The 18,581-nt window shown below is 57.2% G+C and overlaps 1 protein-coding gene across 5 annotated transcripts in view; it reads left to right on the top strand.

The window, feature by feature from the left end:
• Positions 1 to 18,581, top strand: part of ADCY3 (adenylate cyclase 3) — a 90,361-nt gene that overhangs the window by 51,980 nt on the left and 19,800 nt on the right. For all 5 annotated transcript variants that reach the window (XM_019827829.3, XM_045054856.1, XM_011281268.4 and 2 more), the window contains 3 exons: positions 16,502 to 16,632; positions 17,169 to 17,280; positions 17,433 to 17,560. In XM_019827829.3, the coding sequence (XP_019683388.2) occupies positions 16,502 to 16,632; positions 17,169 to 17,280; positions 17,433 to 17,560 (371 nt within the window). The remainder of the gene's footprint in view (positions 1 to 16,501; positions 16,633 to 17,168; positions 17,281 to 17,432; positions 17,561 to 18,581) is intronic.

The following is an 18,581-nucleotide window of genomic DNA, read 5'->3' on the forward strand; positions in this document are numbered from 1 at the left end:
GCTTTGGGCTCGCTGTTGTCAGCACAGATCCTCTGTACCCCCCCCCGCCCCCCCCGCCCCTCCCCTGCTTGCACTGGCTTTCTCTCTCAAAAATAAACATTTTTTAAAAATAGCAAGAAGCAAAGTTTGGATGTTATTTTATACTTCTTTATGTTGATTTTTTTTTAAATTTTTTTTTCAACGTTTATTTATTTTTGGGACAGACAGAGACAGAGCATGAACGGGGGAGGGGCAGAGAGAGAGGGAGACACAGAATCGGAAACAGGCCCCAGGCTCCGGGCCATCAGCCCAGAGCCTGACGCGGGGCTCGAACTCCCGGACCGCGAGATCGTGACCTAGCTGAAGTTGGACGCTTAACCGACTGCGCCACCCAGGCGCCCCTCTTTATGTTGATTTTTAAGTAGCTAAAAATGTACATAGTGTAAAATCATGAAGGTGTGAAAAAGGTTATACCGTGGAAGGTAAGCTTCTCACACACAGCCGTCCTCTTCCCCGTCCCTCAGACAGCCACCGTCATGTCTCGTGTGCCCTTTCAGGATTCCAGTTCTTTCCAAATCTGGATCTGGGACACAGACTTTTCACACCCACGCAAATAGTATATCCCCTCTTCCATACTTGATCTTTCACCTGCTGGCTTCGAGAAGGTTCTAGGTCCACGTGGCACTGCCTCATCCTTGTTAGTGACTGCATTGTATTCCATTATAGAGACGTGACATTTCTTTAATTGGGCTCCTAATTGTACAGTTGAGTGGCACCAAGTACCCCCACAGTGTTGTGCAACCGTCACCACTATTCGCTTCTAGAACTTTTTCATCATCTCAAACCGAAGCGCCGTGGCCATTAAACATGAGCTCTCCCACCTCCTTTCCCCCCGGTCCTGGCTACCGCCATCCTGCTTTCTATGTCTATGAATTTACCTTTTCCAGGCACCTCACAAAAGTGGAATCGGACACTATTTGTCCTTCTGGGACCGGCTTGTTGCACTCTGCGTGGTGTCTTCGGGGCTCATCCGTGTTGCAGCCCTGTCAGGATTTCCTTCCTTTTCAAGGTTGAATAATACTCCGTTGCATGCGTATACCCCATTTGCTTATCCGTTCATTTGTGGAGGGATACTGGGTTGTTTCCACCTTTCAGCTGCTGTGAACACGGCTGTGCGGGTACCTGTTGGAGTCTCTGCTCTCAGTTCTTGGGGGCATATACCCTGAGAGGTAGAGTTGCTGGGTCATATGGTAGTTCTACGTAGAGTTCTAATTTTTTGAGAAACGAGGCACGTACATTTTTATTTTATTTTTTAAGTGATTTTATTTTTTTAAAGTTTATTTATTTGAGGCGGGGGCAGAAAAAGAAGGAGAGAGAGAATCCCAGGCGGGCCCCCCCGTTGCGGGGCTCGATCTCACCAACCGTGAGATCATGACCTGAGCCGAAATCAAGAGTCGGATGCTTAACCCACTGAACCACCCAGGCGCCCTGGCACATTTTTAATGTTGAGAAATATTACCAAATCATCTCATATAGAGGTTCTAACAATTGGCACTCCTCCCGACCGTGAATGGGAGCGCACTTAGACGGTTAAAGTTTCCTTGTTTATCGAGAAAAGGCTTCTTTGACGTGGAACCCGCAACTCCTCCAGAAATGCCTGTTGACAAACCCCAGTGGCAGGGGAGGGGCCCCACGGCGGTCGTGGTGGCCTGTGAGCCCTTTCCTGCTGTTGACTCTTTTGGTTCAAGTCACAGCCAGGTAGACTGGGGTTTGGGAGAGGCTTCTGTGTATTTTTTGACATATGTCGTGCGATATCTGTTAAAACGCAAGTGTAAAGAAAAAAACGCTGATAGACAATTATTCTTTCAAGTCTTTTGTGCTTCTGTGTCTTGAGAGGGTCCTAAAACCATGTTTTTCTGATTATAGAAGTACCGCCTCTTTCTCGTAGAGGATTCTCGTAGAAAGCAGCCAAGAATTCTTATAAGAATATAAGAGTAGCAGCCGAGAACCAGATATTCGAGCCTTTCCGGCTGTGTCCTGTGGCTGCTGTGGACGTTAAACGCAAAGAGCGTGTTCAGCGCCGTGTCTGGACCCCGTAGCCACTCGCACTGACTACTGTCGTGCTGCTGTTGGTGGATAAAAGTGTGCAGAAACAGAGAAGTATAGGAAAGACCCCCAAACTTCCCATCGTTTGGGTGCTTCTTTTAAAAACAATTTTAAAAAATACAAAAGTGATCAGTCGTGTGCTCAGCTAGGAAAGGTTTTAGAACTTTGCGGGTTTGCTTTGCTTCTTTCTCTTTTTCCTTTCCGCGGAGGGGACGTTCTTACAAAGTTAACCACGTGAAAGTGTGCAGTCGAGTACCTTCCCCGGGTTGTCCAGGCGCCACCTCTGTCTGGTCCCAGAACATACTCATCGCCTCAAAAGAAAACCCCACGCCCAAGCCTGATTTTTAAAACCGCAGAGAAGGGTACCTGGTGAGTGTCGGGACAGCCCCGAGCAGTAGGTTCCTTTCCTTGCCTGGAAGGACAGGAGCCTGAGATCCGTGCACACACACACCGCGTGCTGGATGCTCCTCTCCGTGAGAGTCTGAAGCTTGCACCAGAGGCAAGTCCTGCCGGTGAGTTTGGACCTGGGATTTACATCCGACGCTTCCTCCAGCGTTTTCTGGGCAACAGTGAGACCTGGCTTTCCCACCTTCTCACGCTGTGACATCTTCAGTTTTCTGAAAAAGGGAGATTAAAGATGGTGCCATTCATCAGGTTGTTGGGGAATCACTTGAAGTAAGGACACGAAGCCGAGTCAAACATGGTGAGGCCCTTTAGTGCTATTGCTGCTGTCACACTGGCTCCTGCTCCAGAGATGTCGAGGTGGGAGGAGACCCAGGTGGCTGCCTCCCACGGGGCTGACTTGACTTCCCGGGCAAGTTGGCCGAGGGCAGACCAGGAGCAGAGACCCGCGGTCCCATCTCACTGTCCTCCTGTGAGGGCCGCTGGTGAGCATAAAAATGAGATCACGGGGTGAAAATGCTAGAAAGGGCTGCAGAAAGTCCTAGAAGGAGATGAAACAGAAGCTGGTTTGGACGTGGCTCCCGTTTGAGGAGCTGTTTGAGGTCAGTGCCACAGTAGCCACTCACGGTGTTTAAACGCCTGTGTAAAAAAAATGCCCAATTAAATTCGCAGCATCTCCTTTGCAGAGGCGGCTCCATTTCAGAATTTGGCTCTTACGATCCGCATCCCGCTTTGTATTTTGTCGGCGTGGCTTTATCTTGTCCTCTAAACTGCCTTGGGAGGAAGCACCGTGTGTTGAGGGGAAGTCCTGCCCTGGTGGCTGTGTGGCCTCCAGCGGGCAGGCTCCTCTCTGGGCCTCGGCCCCTCCTCAGTTACTGAGGCCCAGGGGATCCCACCCCAGATCTTCTGATTCGGTTTTCTTTACTGCTGTCACCGGGGAGGTTGCTCTCTCATGTGAAAGTTCCCAGCCTCCTGCTAAGGGCAGGCAACTCCCAACAGGTGGACATCAGCCGTTGTCCCCAGGGAAGGTTCAAAGCAGCCCTGGGCCTGGTGCACAGGCTTCCCCTTCTGCTTTGCCACCGAGGTGGGCATGTCCGGGTAGTGAAAAGAAGAGGCATGGGCGTCTCAGGTTCCAGTCACTCCTGCTTAAGACTCCCTGGCTCCAGGCTACTTTCTGCAGGGAGGGGCGGGGCCGGACAGCTCTGAGGTCCTTGCAGAGCTGAGGTCCGGGAGGGTGGCCCTGGCGTGCTCGTGTCTCACTTTGTAGGCAGTCCATGGCCCTTACCTGTGACACGTGGCCGTCAAAGTGGACTTGAGGACCCAGCTCCATGGGCCCGTTAAGGTAGAGCAGGAAGCCCAGGGGACTGAAGAATGGGGTTGTTTTCCTTTACTCCCCTGCGGCCATACACCAGAGTTCAGTTGGGGACCTTGCAGGTTGCTAAGCGCCCCAGCTGCCATCTGGGAACGACAGGCATCGGGGAAATCCACCCGGCACATACCTACTGCCAGGTACAAACTGCAGAATCATGAGCTCCCCTGGATCTCACGCTCCGAGTTCCCTTCCCAGGGAGGGGGACGTGGTTGAAGTCAAGGAAGCGGCGGAGGGTGGAGGGACGACGGGATGGCACAGAGGGCAGCCAGCCTTTCCTTCAGACCACGTTCCGTTAGATGGGTCAGCCTGTGCTTAGGGAAGAGAGGGCTGCCCTCTGTCCCCACCTTTCAGAGGTGAGGAGGGAGAGCCCAGGGCTGACCGTGCAGGGTTGAGTCTAGGTCAGAAAACCACCCACCGGCCCCAGTGAAGGCCAGGTCATGTTCGTCCGGGGCGCCCTAGGGAGTGCGGTGTAGGCTGACGCTGGGTGGTTTTCCACTTAGCTCCTGGGGGGACACGCAGGGCAGAATGGCCACTTTGCTCTGCCTTTCCTTTTACTTAAACCCAAAGCCCAGGGTCACTGTGCCCAGGGATGGCCTTTCTTCTTCACGGTGGAGTCTTTCCCTAGGTGCAGGCCCTGGAGCATGTCTTGGAGGGAAGACCCACCCCTTTACCATAAAAGCCACAAACCTCTCTCCCGGGAGCCCCCGAGCTTGGGATTCTGGCATGCTGCCGCTTCGTAAGCTCGGCTGTGTCTTGTCTTCTTGATGTCCCTCCTTGCACTCTGCCCACGCCTGCTTCACTGTTCCCTTCGAGGCCTTTTGCTGTGAGGGTAAGGCAGAGAGTAATCCCGCCCCTGAGCCTTGCTCTCACGAGAGGCTGGTGGGGAAGAGGGAAGTCAGGGCGGGAGAGAGACAGACACACAGAGACCGAGCGAGAAGAACCGAGAAATCAGCTACCTCTTGTCCTCAGTTGTCCATCGTGACTGTTGTCCTGGCAACAGTGAGATTGGGGCTGGGGACCCGTCTCCTGGGGAGCCGCCGGGGGAGAGGAGGCTGGTGGGGTGGGAGGAACGTGGTCCCACTGCGCCACAGCTCTGCCTCTTGCTGTGTGGTGGCCTGGGGCCGGGCTCTTGTGCCAGCGGCACCTGACGCGGGTGGGGCAGACCCGTCGTCTACTAGACAGCCACAGAGGACCCCCTCATCCCAACGTCAACCAAGAAATACACTTGCTGTCTTAACTTCCTCACACGCCCACTCGTGAATATAGCTAATAGTTGTACGTTTTCGTTTTTAGCCTTGAATGTATCTTGGTTTGAGAAAAGCCAGAAGGCGGATTTCCCATGGTGTGGCGTAGAAATCCGTGCTTCTGTTGGTTCCCACCCCCCACTTCTTGGATTTCACAGAATGTTCTTGATTCTAGCATTTCAGCACTTAGAACAAATCCGCATTTTAGATAATGCAGGTGATGAGCCCGCGGAGCACAGGTTGTTCTAAAGCCTTGACGCGCTCCTGGCAGTGGGAGGACATCTGCTGTGTCAGGTAGACCCGGGCCCTGGTGGTGATGACAGCATTGCAGACGGCACTGTGTATGGGGGGGTGGCTTCTGAGCTGGGGCCCTGCCGGGGTCACATCCTGCCACGGCACTTTTATCCCCGGTTTTAGCGTCTGCTGTCCATGACCAGCTATGGAATATCCCCGCCTTTCTCTGGCTGTGGGACCGACATCTTGTTTAGTAATGGCGTAGTTGATTGGACAGTTACCTGGTGTCAAGTCCCGGGGCTGCATTTTTACTGGATTATCTCATTTAATCATCGCAGCAAACCCAGAGAAGGGTTGGCACGCATTCCCTCCTGGCCACGGCTTCTGTTCAGTTCTGTTTACTAGGCGTTTCAGTTGTAGTCTCTGGACATCTGGCCTGTGGGCATCGGCTTTGTTGGACCTGCCCCGAGTTTTAAATTTCTAATACTTAAGGATTTGGACATTCTCTGTAAAAACTTGCATTTCTGGCCACCTTGGGAAATGGGAGGATCTGACAACGCAGGGCTCAGGAGTAAGGTTTGCATTCACATCCTCGCCAGGCCACTTACTTGCCCCGTGTCCTTGAGTCAGTTATCATGCCCTCTGGCCCCGTTTCTTTGTCTGTGAAATGAGATTGGAATAAGATTGTTAGAAGGCCTAAAGGAGAGCATTGCACAAGTATTTGGGGCATTCTTCCAGGCACTAGGGATGTAGTTGTAAGCAGAACAGATTCCAGTGGGGGAGATAGATATTAAATAAATGAGCATATGCTATTACAGGTAGGACAGTGGTGGGCAAAGCAGGAGAAGGAGCATAGGAATTGCCTGGGGGTGAAGGAAGGCTGCTATTTAATATTGTGTGGCCAGAGAAGCCTTTCTGATAAAGTGAGATTTGAGTAGAGACCTGAAGTTAGGGCGTGAGCCATGCCATGTTCCAGGGAGAGGGAGCAGTAAGTACAAAGGCCCTGAGGTACGTTCACAGGACATCATGGCAGCAGGTGAATGTGGAGTAGAAGTGAGAGGAAGAGAAGTAGGAGGTAAAGTAGGGAGATGATGAGGAACAAGTCCTGTAGGACCTTGTAAGGACCATGGCTTTTTCCCTGAAGGAGATTGGAGACATTGGAGGGCTGTAGGTTTTGTTTTTTTGTTTTTTTTTTTAATATGAAATTTATTGTCAAATTGCTTTCCATACAACACCCAGTGCTCATCCCAAAAGGTACCCTCCTCAATACCTATCACCCCCCCCCCACCCCCCCATCAACCCTCAGTTTATTCTCAGTTATTAAGAGTCTCTTATGGTTTGGCTCCCTCCCTCTCTTTTTTTTTCCTTCCCCTCCCCCATGGTCTTCTGTTAAGTTTCTCAGGATCCACATAAAAGTGAAAACATACGGTATCTGTCTTTCTCTGCCCGACTTATTTCACTTAGCATAACACTCTCCAGTTCCATCCACATTGCTATAAAAGGCCGTATTTCATTCTTTCTCGTTGCCGAGTAGTATTCCATTGTGTATATAAACCACAATTTATGTATCCATTCATTAGTTTGATGGACATATAGAGGGTTGTAGGTTTTAAATGGATCAGTCTGGCTGCCGGTGGAGAAGAGACAGCAGTGGAAGCAGGGAGGCCAGTTAGAAGCTATGTAGTAATTTTAGGGAGAGCGGATAATGGCTTAGACCAGGATGGAAGTGATGAGGGGAAGGATTCTGGGTGTTTTTTGAAGGCAGAGCCAACAGATCTCACTGCTGAGTGGCATGGGGGATGGGGGAGTGGGGAGTCGGTGATGGCTGTCGGGATTTTAGCCGGAGGCGATCGGAAGGGCGGGTGGCTCTTTACGGAGATGGGGAGGATGGTGAGAGGAATGGGTTCGGTGGGGGGTGGAGAGTCAGGACCCGCTGAGTTGGAGATGTCTCACAGACATCCAGGAAGGCAGTCATCCTGCGCGCTAAACACACGTCTGGCAGGCTGGAAGGGCTGTGCCTGCATTTGCAGACTCCTGCTGGGCCCTCCCGGGGCGAGGATGGTGGGCCTTGTAGGACAGCGCCTCAGGCTGGGGAGCTCAACGCCGGTTGGCAACCAGGCAGCACCTGGGGAAACTTTTATCATTTCTCCTCGAAGACAATAGGAGGTGATTCTGCTACGTGAGTCTCAGACCTGCACCCTCTCTTCTGCCCCAGAGGCTCTCAGGGCCTTGCAGAAGGCAGCCAGAGGGGGGACAAGGAGAGAAGCACCCAGTAGAAACTCCGTTTCCCCGGCGACTGCCTCGGCACGCCAAGCCCCTCTGTGTCCTGGCATGTGCCGCCGGGACCATGGCGCTACGTGCCCAGAGGGCAGAAGCAACACGGGACCGTATAACCCAGAGGATCTGGCCGGGGCACAGCTGGGAGCTTGCAGTTCTGCGGCTCCTTAAATACGCAGCAGGAGGGCAGCCGTGAGCGCAAAGTAGAGTGCATGGCGCGGAGCCGGTGCCCAGGGCGCCGGGGAAGGTGGCTGTGGAGGGCGTCAGCACCTGCTGAGGAGGCTCAGAGAGGTGTGTTCGGAGTTGGATTTAACAAGGTGGATGTGGATTCTTGGGTGGCTTTTCAGGAAGAGGAGTGGGTGCTGGCCAGTGTGCGGTGGGGAGAATGGAGTCCTGATCCACGTGGAAGGGCAGAGGCAGGTTAGTGAGGGCTGAGCGGGGAGGCGGAGGGAGTCCTCCCCGGACTGCAGTGGCTCATCCCTGGTGTGGGAGGGACCAGAGTCAGCAGCCAGGCCAGCCCTGTGTCTGGGGGTGGTGGTGGGGGGGGGGATGTCAGGAGCCCGGCCAGCCCTGGAGTGGGACCGGAGGGGAGGCCCAGGGAGAAGAGGAAGGTGGGAGCTGTGTTTGGGAAGAGCACCAGCAAGATTTATTGCTCCCCTGGGAGGAGGCAGAGGGAGTGAAGCCAAACCACGAGCGACCCTCACAAGTAGAGAGCGGGTCTGTTTAACCCGCTGGAAACTTCGTGCCCGGGGTGGGTTGAGCTGTTGCTTCCAGGTCAAGGTCGGAAGCGGATACTGAGCTCTTTCCCATGGATCACAGAGGCGGCTGCAGCGTCGTCCTCAAGGCGGCAGTCTAGGCAGCGGCTCTGTGTTACCCACGGTGGGCGCGGAAGCCGTATTTACGTGCCGCGGCGTTCTAGAGCTGCGCTGTCTGATGTGGTAGCCACGAGGCACGTGTGGCTACTTCAGTGAAATGAATTACAATCTAAAAATTGAAACTCACTTCCTCTGTTGGACTGGACACTCTTCGTGTGCTCAGCAGCTACAAGTGACTACGGCTACCATACTGGACAGCACAGGTTACAGAGCATTTCTTTGCAGAAAGTTCTGGCAGTGCTGTGCTAGAGGGTGATGGCCTGCCCCTCGGGCCACGTCTCCTCGTTGACGGCTCAGCATCTCACCAGATCTCTGAGGGGCACCTGCTCTGTATAGCCACACTAGGCAAGGGCTGTGGATTCCACACACGCGACCGTATTTGCGCCTAAAGGGCAATCTCCTGATAATTGCAGTCACCTTGGCCCCCGTCTCTAGAGACTAGGCAGGCCTCCGGGCAAGTGACCGAAGTCCCATGGTTTGTGTCCCCTCTTCCCCTCCAGCAGGGTAAGAGTTCTGGGCTGCCCCTGGCTCTGTGCAACTTCTGTTCTGTTCCAGGTGACATGTCCTGGTGGTGACTTAGTTGTTAGTCTGGCTCCCACAATGCCAAGATTAAGTGTGGCCCTGCTTCCTTCTTGGAGCCGACATCTTGAGAGACCCTGGGGATGCTGGCTCAGAGCCTGTTTTCACATTGGAGGGTCTTGTTTAAAGAGATGCTGGGTTTTGAGTGCTACAGCCCCTCGTCCCCTGTGAATTCCCACACCCCTGGCTGAAGACAGCATAGCACTCCTGCCCCCCGAGACCAGTCACTCCCAGGTGACCTGACTGCCCTGACCACCCGAGCTCTTAGGAGTACTCTTCACCTTTGACCTGCCCAGCATTTAGCTTGGGGACTTGCAGAGACGACCAGTGACTGTTCTTTGAGTGAGGTTGTGACCGTGTCTTTTGGGCGGAGTAGCGCATGTGGGTCCCTAGTCTAGATGGTGGCTGCCTGCCCCCCGGCACGGCTCTGGAGTTTCCAGATTTTACATGCCGTGGTCCTTCGCGCTCTCATCGGGGAGAGATGAGCCGTTTGGGCTCTGACCTCCCGGGGCTAGCCGCCCAGGGCCTCCTGCCCCCCATCTCCTTCCTCTGCTGCCTCCTCTGCCCAGTGGGTCCGGTCAGGATGGGCACTGTTGGCGTCCATTGCCCTTTTTTGGCTTTGAAGCGGCCCAGAAGCTCTAAGAGTCTGGAGAAATCAGGCCCAGAGCAGATGTGTTTGCGGACAGCTGTGTCTCTGCTCATAGCCCGTGATGGGTTGTGGTGACGTGTGTGTACGCACAGCACACGTATAGGGCACACGTGGGCATACACGAGGCCCCACCTTACAGACTTTACATGTTTGCTTCATGCAGCATCTCACCAGATCACTGCTGAGTTCTCTCTCCATTGAAGTCTCCCTCCCTGCCGCTGCCCCCTTTTCGAGGATGTTGCAGAAACTTAGCTTCTCATCAGCCAAGCTCACGTATCCAGATCCCTGCCGGCCGCCTTGCTGTAATGAACTCCTGAATGCCTCATCAGGGCCCCTGGGAACAGCGCAGGCCTCCTGCCTCTGTCTCGATCCTGAGCCAGCACAGAGGCGCGGCCTGGCCTGAGTCACCGCTGAGGAGGAGGAGGCTCGATTGGTTCCTTCCCAGAGCCTGGGGGGGACCATGCTGACAGACCGCCCCGGTCAGGGGCTCACTGCTCACCTGAGCAGTGCAGCAAATGCGTGTTTACAGATCTCCATCCCAGGCCCAGGACGCGCGCTGTGCCCCAGCCAGCCGCCACCCCCCCCCCCCCCACCGACCCCGGTCCCCGGGTGGCACACCGCCCAGGATGGGCCTCAGGTGCTTCTCCCCAGGATCTGGGTAGTTTTTTTGCTGTACCCAGAAAGCCCACTAGAGACTTTCAGGGCTTGTTCGTTCTTTTGGCTTATTTGGTTCTTTTCCCAGAGAGGGTCACGGCCTTGACTTTGCGTGTATTTTTAGGATAACCATCCAAGCACGGCAGGACCAGAGGGAGACCGAGTGAGGCAGCTCACCACCTTCTCCGTCTCTCTGTGTGGCGCCATGTCGCAGGGCCCCAGGCCCGGACTTACGGAGTCTGGTGGTTCCCTGTCCCCGGGCTGGTCTTCCATCCTGCGCTTGACTCCCTGCTCACCCAGCATCCGGGGCAGGAGCTCACTAGCTCTCAGGGCAGCGCATTCTTCGACTGAACTGCTTTGACTCTTCGAACATTCTTTCTGCGCTGAAGCAGCAGTCTGTTCCCCACAGCTTTCCATCACTAGCTTCCTCCGGGGGGACCTCCGGAGCAAGTGTCCTCCCTTTTCCATACAACTGCCGTCCTCAGACGTGACGGTCGCTCTGTGCCGCTGCAGAGCCCCCACTCCTCTGGCCGGGTTCCCAGCTCCTGGCCCCCCTTTGATGCCTGGCCTCGGGCTCCTACACCCTGTGGTCACTCCCCGGTGAGGGCCTGGGTGAACTGCGAGCTGCCTGAGGGTATCTGGGCCTCCTGAGGAACCACCCTCAGGTGATGCTGAGGCTGCCACTCCGAAGGCCAGACTGGGTCGTGGGTCCTAACGTCCTGAGGGATGGCTCAGCCGAACCAGGAACCTCCCCGAGCCCGACGTCCGGGGACTCCCCATAGATTTCTCCTCCAGGTAGCAGCGTCGAATGCCAAGTTCCCCACATCAACCACGTGTTCTTGGGCCGCTTTCAGTCCATTGGGTGGCATCACACTGCACACATGTCCTAGCAGAGGCCTTCTGGAACTGACGCAGCTGGCCTCCCTCACGGACTTGGGGTGGCTCAGCATCTCCGGGCCCTCATGTCTGGCCCTGTTGGTTACACTCAGGGTCCACTGCCAGTCACTGAGACAGGGCCTCACAGCACTGGCCTGTTTTCTCGTGCCCTCAGCCAGTGAGGGGCGGGGGGGATACTGAGGCTGAGGGAGGTCACTGAGGCCTGCCCAGGTCTGTCATGGAGGCCCGGGGGTCCACCTCAGCAGCACCCACCTCCTCTCCCCTGCTGACCCATCAGAAGAAATTCCAGCAGCTGCCACTGGCCCGGCCTGGCCTCCCTGAGCCCCACAGGTGGTCTGGGATGCTGCCGGGCCCCGTGCTGGGGCACCGCGGACGTCTCAGCTCAGTCCCCGTCTGCAAGGAGTAGCCAGGTGCCCTAACAACTCCATGAGCACTGGGGCCCACAGAATGTTCCAGTGGGCTCACCTCTGGGTTTCTAGAACAGTGTTGTCAGGTCCTTGCTGGGGAAGATTTGGGCACTTCTTGTGCCTTCACATTTGTAGCGGAACAGCGTCCAGTGTGGGTGGGAGAATTCGTGTGTGAAAAGCACATCCTTTGGTGTAGAAGAAAACACCACCCGTTCTTTTGGTCAAAGAGCCCTGGGTTCCAGTGCTGTCTGTCACTAACTCTGAGGAACCTGGGATAAACCATTTAGCCCCTCCATGCCTTGGTTGGGTCACCTGCAAAATGGAGACAGTATTACACGTATGTAAAAGTCGAGGGCAGATGAGAAAGTCTTAGCAAAGAAGAGGGACGATTTTGATATTGGTCACTGGTGTCCATTTGCCCAGTGAGTTGTGGTATTTGAGAGCTACAGCAGGAAACCAGCCTATGGTGATTGTTCTGTCACTCGGCAACCTAAGAGGGTCTCTGCCTCCTCTCCGTTGTGCGGTGGGGCAGGGGTCCTCCCCGGCCATCAGTCTCCTCCCTCAGCTCACATCCAAGCAGACATGGGGGTCCAAAGCCCGCCCCCCACCCCCGGACTTGCAGGAACGGTTATTACAGACAAGCTGGGGTCAGGGTCACAGCTGGCGGCAACAGGAAGTTTTGTGTTTATTTCCGGTTTAGAAAGTATTTTGAAAAAGCAGCCCCAGCAGTATAACCATATAGCAGTTTTGAAAAACATTTCAGGTTTTCTCTGAATTCCATTCGCCAGATCAAGTTACCCTTTTGTGTTTCGTGCAGACTCTTCCGCCTTGACTCAGATGCACATGTGGGTCTGTGGTCCCCTTCTCAGGATACGGTTGCTGTCTGGTCGTTTTCTTATCGTAGCACTTTTCATTATGGTCACTTCTGAGGTTCCATAATCTTCCATCTGAAGGATGTGTCCCGGTCGAATGAGCCATCAGCTGGGCATTTGGGCCACTTAGTCTTTTCCTTGAGTGTAAGTGAGGTTACAGTGCAGTTCTTGCACACACATCTTTTTACTTTTCTTGGATTATTTCTGTTGGAGAAATTCCCAGGAGAGCTATTAATGGGTCAGAGACTTGGAACATTCTTATGACTTCCGAAACATATAGTAGTTGCTATTTTAGGAAGGGCGGGCTCTGCCTCTATGCCGGGGAGGCCAAGCCACATCCCGCACCTGCTCTGAGTGGCCCTGCACCCCTGAAGATGCCTGGCTGTGTTTTCAGAGAAATTGGGACTGTGGTCAGGGGCACAAAGCACCTCTCAGGACTAGTCTGGCTCCAAGGGAACCCAGAGAAGCTCTTCTGGAAGGTCAGGGTCTGAGAGGGTGGGAACCGTGTGAGTAACGGCTGCTGGGGTTGCACAGGCTGGCCCAGCACAGCACTGTGACTTTCCTAATCCTTGGTGTCCCGCGCCCCCTGCTGGCTCACACACCTGAGCGACCTCTTCCCCAGGCTGGCGGGTGCCCCCCACGCTCCTCACGCATCTGCCTCTTCCTCCCCCTAGTGAGCGCCTGCATGCACCTCTGGTGGGGTGTGGGTGTGGGGAGGGGAGGTGGGGAAGGAGGGAGAGAAAGGCTAAGACACGCATGGAAGCTGGGACCCTTGTTTGCATCTCCTTCGTCATTGTGCCTGACCAGACAGAGCTCCTACTCCTGGCCAAGTGACGCCGAGGACTTTCTGCTCACCTTGAACTCCCCACTGGGACTCTTAACCTATAAACCTGTGGCCAACTTCAAAGCCCAAAGGAGGTTTAGGCCTCGTCTTCCTGAGATACCTGCCGACCCCACGCCCTCAGTAACACTTCACCTCAGGTGACAGAAGAGCTGTAATACATTGAGCACTTGCCGTGTGCAGGCACCGTTCTCAGTGCCTCAGGTCAGGGTCACTTCGTCCTGCTTTCCCAACGAGGAAACCAAGGCACAGGGGAGTTAGCGGCAGCCTGGTGTCACACGGTGAGTCGGTGGCAATATAGGGAACTGAGGGAGCTGGGCCGTCGGGCTCTTAACCGCCACGCCCTCCTGTCCCTGCTGGCCTGGCACAGACCAGGGCGCCTCACACTCGGGCGGGGGCTACGACCCCGGATTCCAGCCCCAGGCTCGCTCCTGCCTCCTCCCCCAGCCTCCCAGCCCCAGCCTCCCAGCCTGCCTCCTCCCCCCAAGCTGCCCTGAGAGCCCGCAGGGCCCCGGGTCTCTCTGGCTTTTCTCGAAAATCCTCCCGGAGGCTCCTGTTCTTCCCCAGCTGAGCGCTTTCTCCAAGGTGCCTGGGTTTAGTTTGGTTTCAGAAGCCCCCTCGCCGCACACCGGCAGGGCAGATGGGTGTGCCGGGGTGCAGCGTCCAGGAAACCCCGTTGCTCCTTCCTGGGCTCGGATGGAGGTCGTATCACTGGGGTTATTTCGGCTTCTCATTCCCCTGCAACGCTGCTGCTCGTGAGGGTATTAGCAGTGCTGGAGACAGCTGTGGAAATGGAAGAATAACGGTGGTCGCTGTAAGTGCCAGGCCCACCGGGCCGAGGGGGCCTCGCTTGCTTACGATGGTGTGACTTATGCAAGAGGACCGATTCTCCCCACGAAAACCGGGATAAGTGAGAGGGACCTTCCTGTGGTGCGATGGGTGAGCGGGCGGGGGCTCTGGTCTCAGACTGTCCGGGAGCGGAAGGGGAGGGGCTGTCCCTGCAGCAAAGCTGACTTCTCCCGGAGGAGGTGAGGCCCCAGCCCTCTGCCCAGACCCTGGGGAGCCTCTTGGGCTGCCCCACCCGGAGGAGAGGAGCAGAACCTCCCCACCTTGGTTCTCCTGCCTCAGAGGTGTGTTTAAAGTACAGGTAGAGCTGGGTTCTCTGGCCTCAGGGCCCGCTGAACACGAGGGAGAACAGGAGCCTGGGGCCCTCACCCTGCCCGGGGCCCTGGTGGGAGACGAGGTCCCCCAGCCCTGTACCCACCAGGCTGGTGTCCCTGCCAAGCCTGTGTTCCTCTGGGGTCCAGTCACCCCTGGGCAGGCCAGGCAGCAGCTCGTGGCGTAGCCCCCAGGTGGCTCCGGCAGCCGGCACTCGACACACAGCACGCCTGGCCCTCCCACGCCCGCCCGCCTTCCTCCTCCCTGTCCGCTGCCCTGTGCGGCATGGCTCCCTCAGAACCACTCCACCGCTGGGGTCAGACCCTGCCGTGCCTCTGCTCCCAGTCTTGCCTCGGTCTCCTCCCCTCCCCCCTCCCCACTTCTCTCGCTGCTGTGCCCCGCAGGCCTCCACCCAGCCTCGCCGTAGCCCCACTTCCCGGCCTCCATCCTGCGAACCTCAGGTTCTCCTCATCGTCACCTGCCTCCCATCTTGGGGCGCAGGGTTCCTGGCACAGCACCCTGCCTGGGCTTCTGGCTCTGGCTTCATCCCCTTGCACCCACTCCCGGGGGCTGTCTCCTGTCCCCTGTCCCTGTTGCTCAGCCTGAGCCGTGCTGCGGGGCTGCAGGCTCAACCCATGAGCCAGCTCAGTGTCTGCCTGCCACGCGTCCCAAATCTGCCCTGGTTTTCCCCTCACCTCTCTCTCCTTCTCTATTCCTCACTTAAAGAGACCGGCACCTTCCACCCAGAGGCCCAAGCCACGGGCCTGTCCCGCCTGCTTGATGCAAGCCGTCGCCAAGCCCCACTTTGCCCAGATGACTGCTAACTGGTCACCTGGCCCGCCCTCCTGTGTCACAGCCCTGGGCACTGGGCCTACCCCACAGCTCTCAGGAAGGAGCTCCCCGTTCCTTGCCTGGCACATGAGGCCCTTCAGGATGCAAACCAGGGGTCGGCAGATGTTTTCTTGAAAGCGCCAGAAACCCCTTTTGGTTTTGCAGGCCACGTCTTCTCTATCACAGCAACTCGACTCTGTTGGAGCGAGGGGGCAGCCAGAGGTGACATGTAAACAAACGAGCTTGGCTGGGGGGCCCCACGAGACACTATCTGTGCGAACAGCGGCAGCCAGGTTTGGCCCGCAGGTGGCAGTGTGGACCCCCCTCCAAACCTAGCCGTGGGGCCGCGGTTCCCTGTTCCCGCCCCCATGGAAACCGCTGCAGGTCCCTAAACCTCCTGTCCCATGTCTCTGTGCCTGGTGTGAGCAGCTCCCTCTGACGAGATGTTCCCAGCATGTCAGTCGGCTAGCCTCACTTCTAGGAAGTGTTCCTGATTGCCCCCAACACCCCCGGCAGACTCTGACACCCACCCTCTTTGTTACTGCCCGCTGTCCCTCTCCCGTCTGGGCATTTACCGTAATGTATTGCGCTGGGCCCACTTACCCATCCCCATGAGACCCCCAGCCCTCTGAGGGCAGCGACTCGCTCGTTTTGTGGCATTGGCACGTTATAGCATGCCGCCTGGCACCTAGTCGGTCTTCAGTCATGTTCAGTCAGAATTCTTGGGTGATCGCTCTGTGCAAGGTGGGGTGGGTGACCCAGATCCTGCACCCTCCCGGTGCAGGAGAGAACGGGTCCACGTAGGAACTGCCACCTTTCCTGTGGCATTGAGGACACTCTGGAGGTACAGAACCAAGCTTGGGTTTCTTCATGGATTTCTGACTCCCGTGAGGGCTTTTAAGGTGTGCCGTCACAGCCCTGAGCCTGTTGCCCTGGGCCTCCGGCTGCCTCCCAGCGTGGGGGAGGCCCCTGTAAGGCCCCGTGGAAGGTCAGCTGGTTCCTGGCTGATGTGTGTCACCGGCATCGGGGTGTTTCTTCCTGGAAGTATCCAAACCTGCCCGTGGAAGGGTGCAGACCAGACAGACCCTGCTTCTCCACCAACCCTCTCCTCCTCCTCCTCCCAGGAGAACCTTATGCTTTCCATCCTGCCCAAGCATGTGGCTGACGAGATGCTAAAGGACATGAAGAAGGACGAGAGCCAAAAGGACCAGCAGCAGTTCAACACCATGTACATGTATCGCCACGAGAATGTCAGGTGCGCCGGCCCGTGGGCCTGGGCTCCAAGAGCGGAACGGGGGCTGGGCTTTGTGGGGTCAGCCAAGCGCTGTGGGATTCGAGAGTCTTCCCCCAGGACTAGAAGCTAGGCCACGCCTTCAGTGTGAGCCTCGGCCCCCGTGGGAGCAGTCTTGCAGACGCATGCCGGGAATGAGCCGTCTGGGCCATGTAGTCAGTCCCCATCATCGCACAGACGTCACCCAGAGTGCGGGGGTGACGTCTGTGAGGTCACCCAGCCATTCCGGGCTGGCTAGGGGCTAACAGCTGTGTTCCTACCAAGATGGGTGACTTCATCACGGGGCAGGAGCAGGCAGCATGGGGGAAGGAGGCCCAGAGAGGAGAGGCCCACGAGGATAAACTAAACGTCAGAGCCCCGCATTCGCCCTGGGAGTGCCAGGGGCTTGCCGCTTTGGGGTCGAGCAGGGACCCCTCTGCTGTGGTCCTGGGGCAGGAGCTGGTGGCGGGGCCAGGCACGCTGCCCGGAGCCTCACGGTGGCACCCTCCCTGCTCTCCCAGCATCCTCTTCGCGGACATCGTGGGCTTCACCCAGCTGTCTTCCGCCTGCAGTGCCCAGGAGCTCGTGAAGCTGCTCAACGAGCTCTTCGCCCGCTTTGACAAGCTGGCGGCCGTGAGTACCCGGCCCCCGCTCGGCCTCCAGCGCGGCGGGGGGCCACCCTCGGGGCTCCCACGGTTGCCTCCCACGGGTGCCTGCTCTGCCCCCTGCCCGCCCTCCGTGCCCGCGAGGGACTCAGAGCCACGCCGCACACCCTGTTCTTTCAGAAATACCACCAGCTGCGGATTAAGATCCTGGGCGACTGTTACTACTGCATCTGCGGCCTGCCCGACTACCGGGAGGACCACGCCGTCTGCTCCATCCTTATGGGGCTCGCCATGGTGGAGGCCATCTCGTGAGTGGGGGCCTCTGGGGGGAGGGGCTCTGGACCGCGGGAGAGGCGGGCCTTCCGTGGTCCGGCGTGGGAGCTCGGCGCACCCCAGGCCCCCATGGGACGTGGGTGCCGTGTTGGTCGGCAGGCGGCTCAGCCCCCGGCTCTGGGAAGGGGGGACGTGGCTCGCCTTCTTGCCAGCTGAGGGGCCGAAAGCCTTCCGTGGCCTCTGAGGGGCCCAGCCTGCATCCACTGTTGTTTTCTAGAGAAGTGGCAGTCGTGGTAAAGGCTGTCACACCTCCTCACGCTGGTTTGGAGTCCCCCCAGGCTCCCCGTCCCTTCTCTCCGTGTTTTCTCACTGTGAGCCTCCAGGCCCGTCTCAGGTCGGAAAGTCCGAGTGTGGCAGCGACGTGGGGCAGCAGAGGTGGGACAGGGCCCCGGCCTCTGCTCTGGGCTCCCAGCCAGGGCTCCTGCCTCCGCCACTGGGAGGACGCTGTCCTCTCCCCCCTCGCCCTCCCCTGTCGCTGTCACATTGCAGGTGGCTTAGAGGCCCCAGCAGGCAGGCCCTGGCTGGGATCAGGCACCAGGAGGGAAGGGGGCTCCTTGCTGCAGTTTCCCACCCCACCACCAGGATGGAGGCCGGGGTGGGGGCGCGGGGGCGGGACACCTTAACACCAGAGGGCGGTTTTGCATTGTTACCATCTTCTGGATTAGAGCTTCTCTGACATTGGCCTAGACACAAATGCTGTGCTGGGAGCGTGTGGGGGGTGGGTAGTTCAGGATCATTCAGCTCCACTTCCCTCACCTCGGGGCAGCTTTCCCTGTTGCGCGCGGGCACCTGGTACAGGTGGACGCGGGGAGGTAGCGGCCATAATTCTGTGGCTTCCTGCCTGCACCCCCATCACGCTAACTCGCGACGCGAGCCTGGGCCCCGGCCGACCTGCTGGACCCCTAGCCACAGGTCACTTAGCTGAAGTACAGGCAGAGAGCTGTGGAGTGCCCAGCGGCCCCCTCGGCCTGGAGTGGGAGAAAGCCAGTGCAGGAC

The sequence above is a fragment of the Felis catus genome, chromosome A3 (assembly GCF_018350175.1).
Source record: "Felis catus isolate Fca126 chromosome A3, F.catus_Fca126_mat1.0, whole genome shotgun sequence".
Taxonomy (NCBI): Eukaryota; Metazoa; Chordata; class Mammalia; order Carnivora; family Felidae; genus Felis; species Felis catus.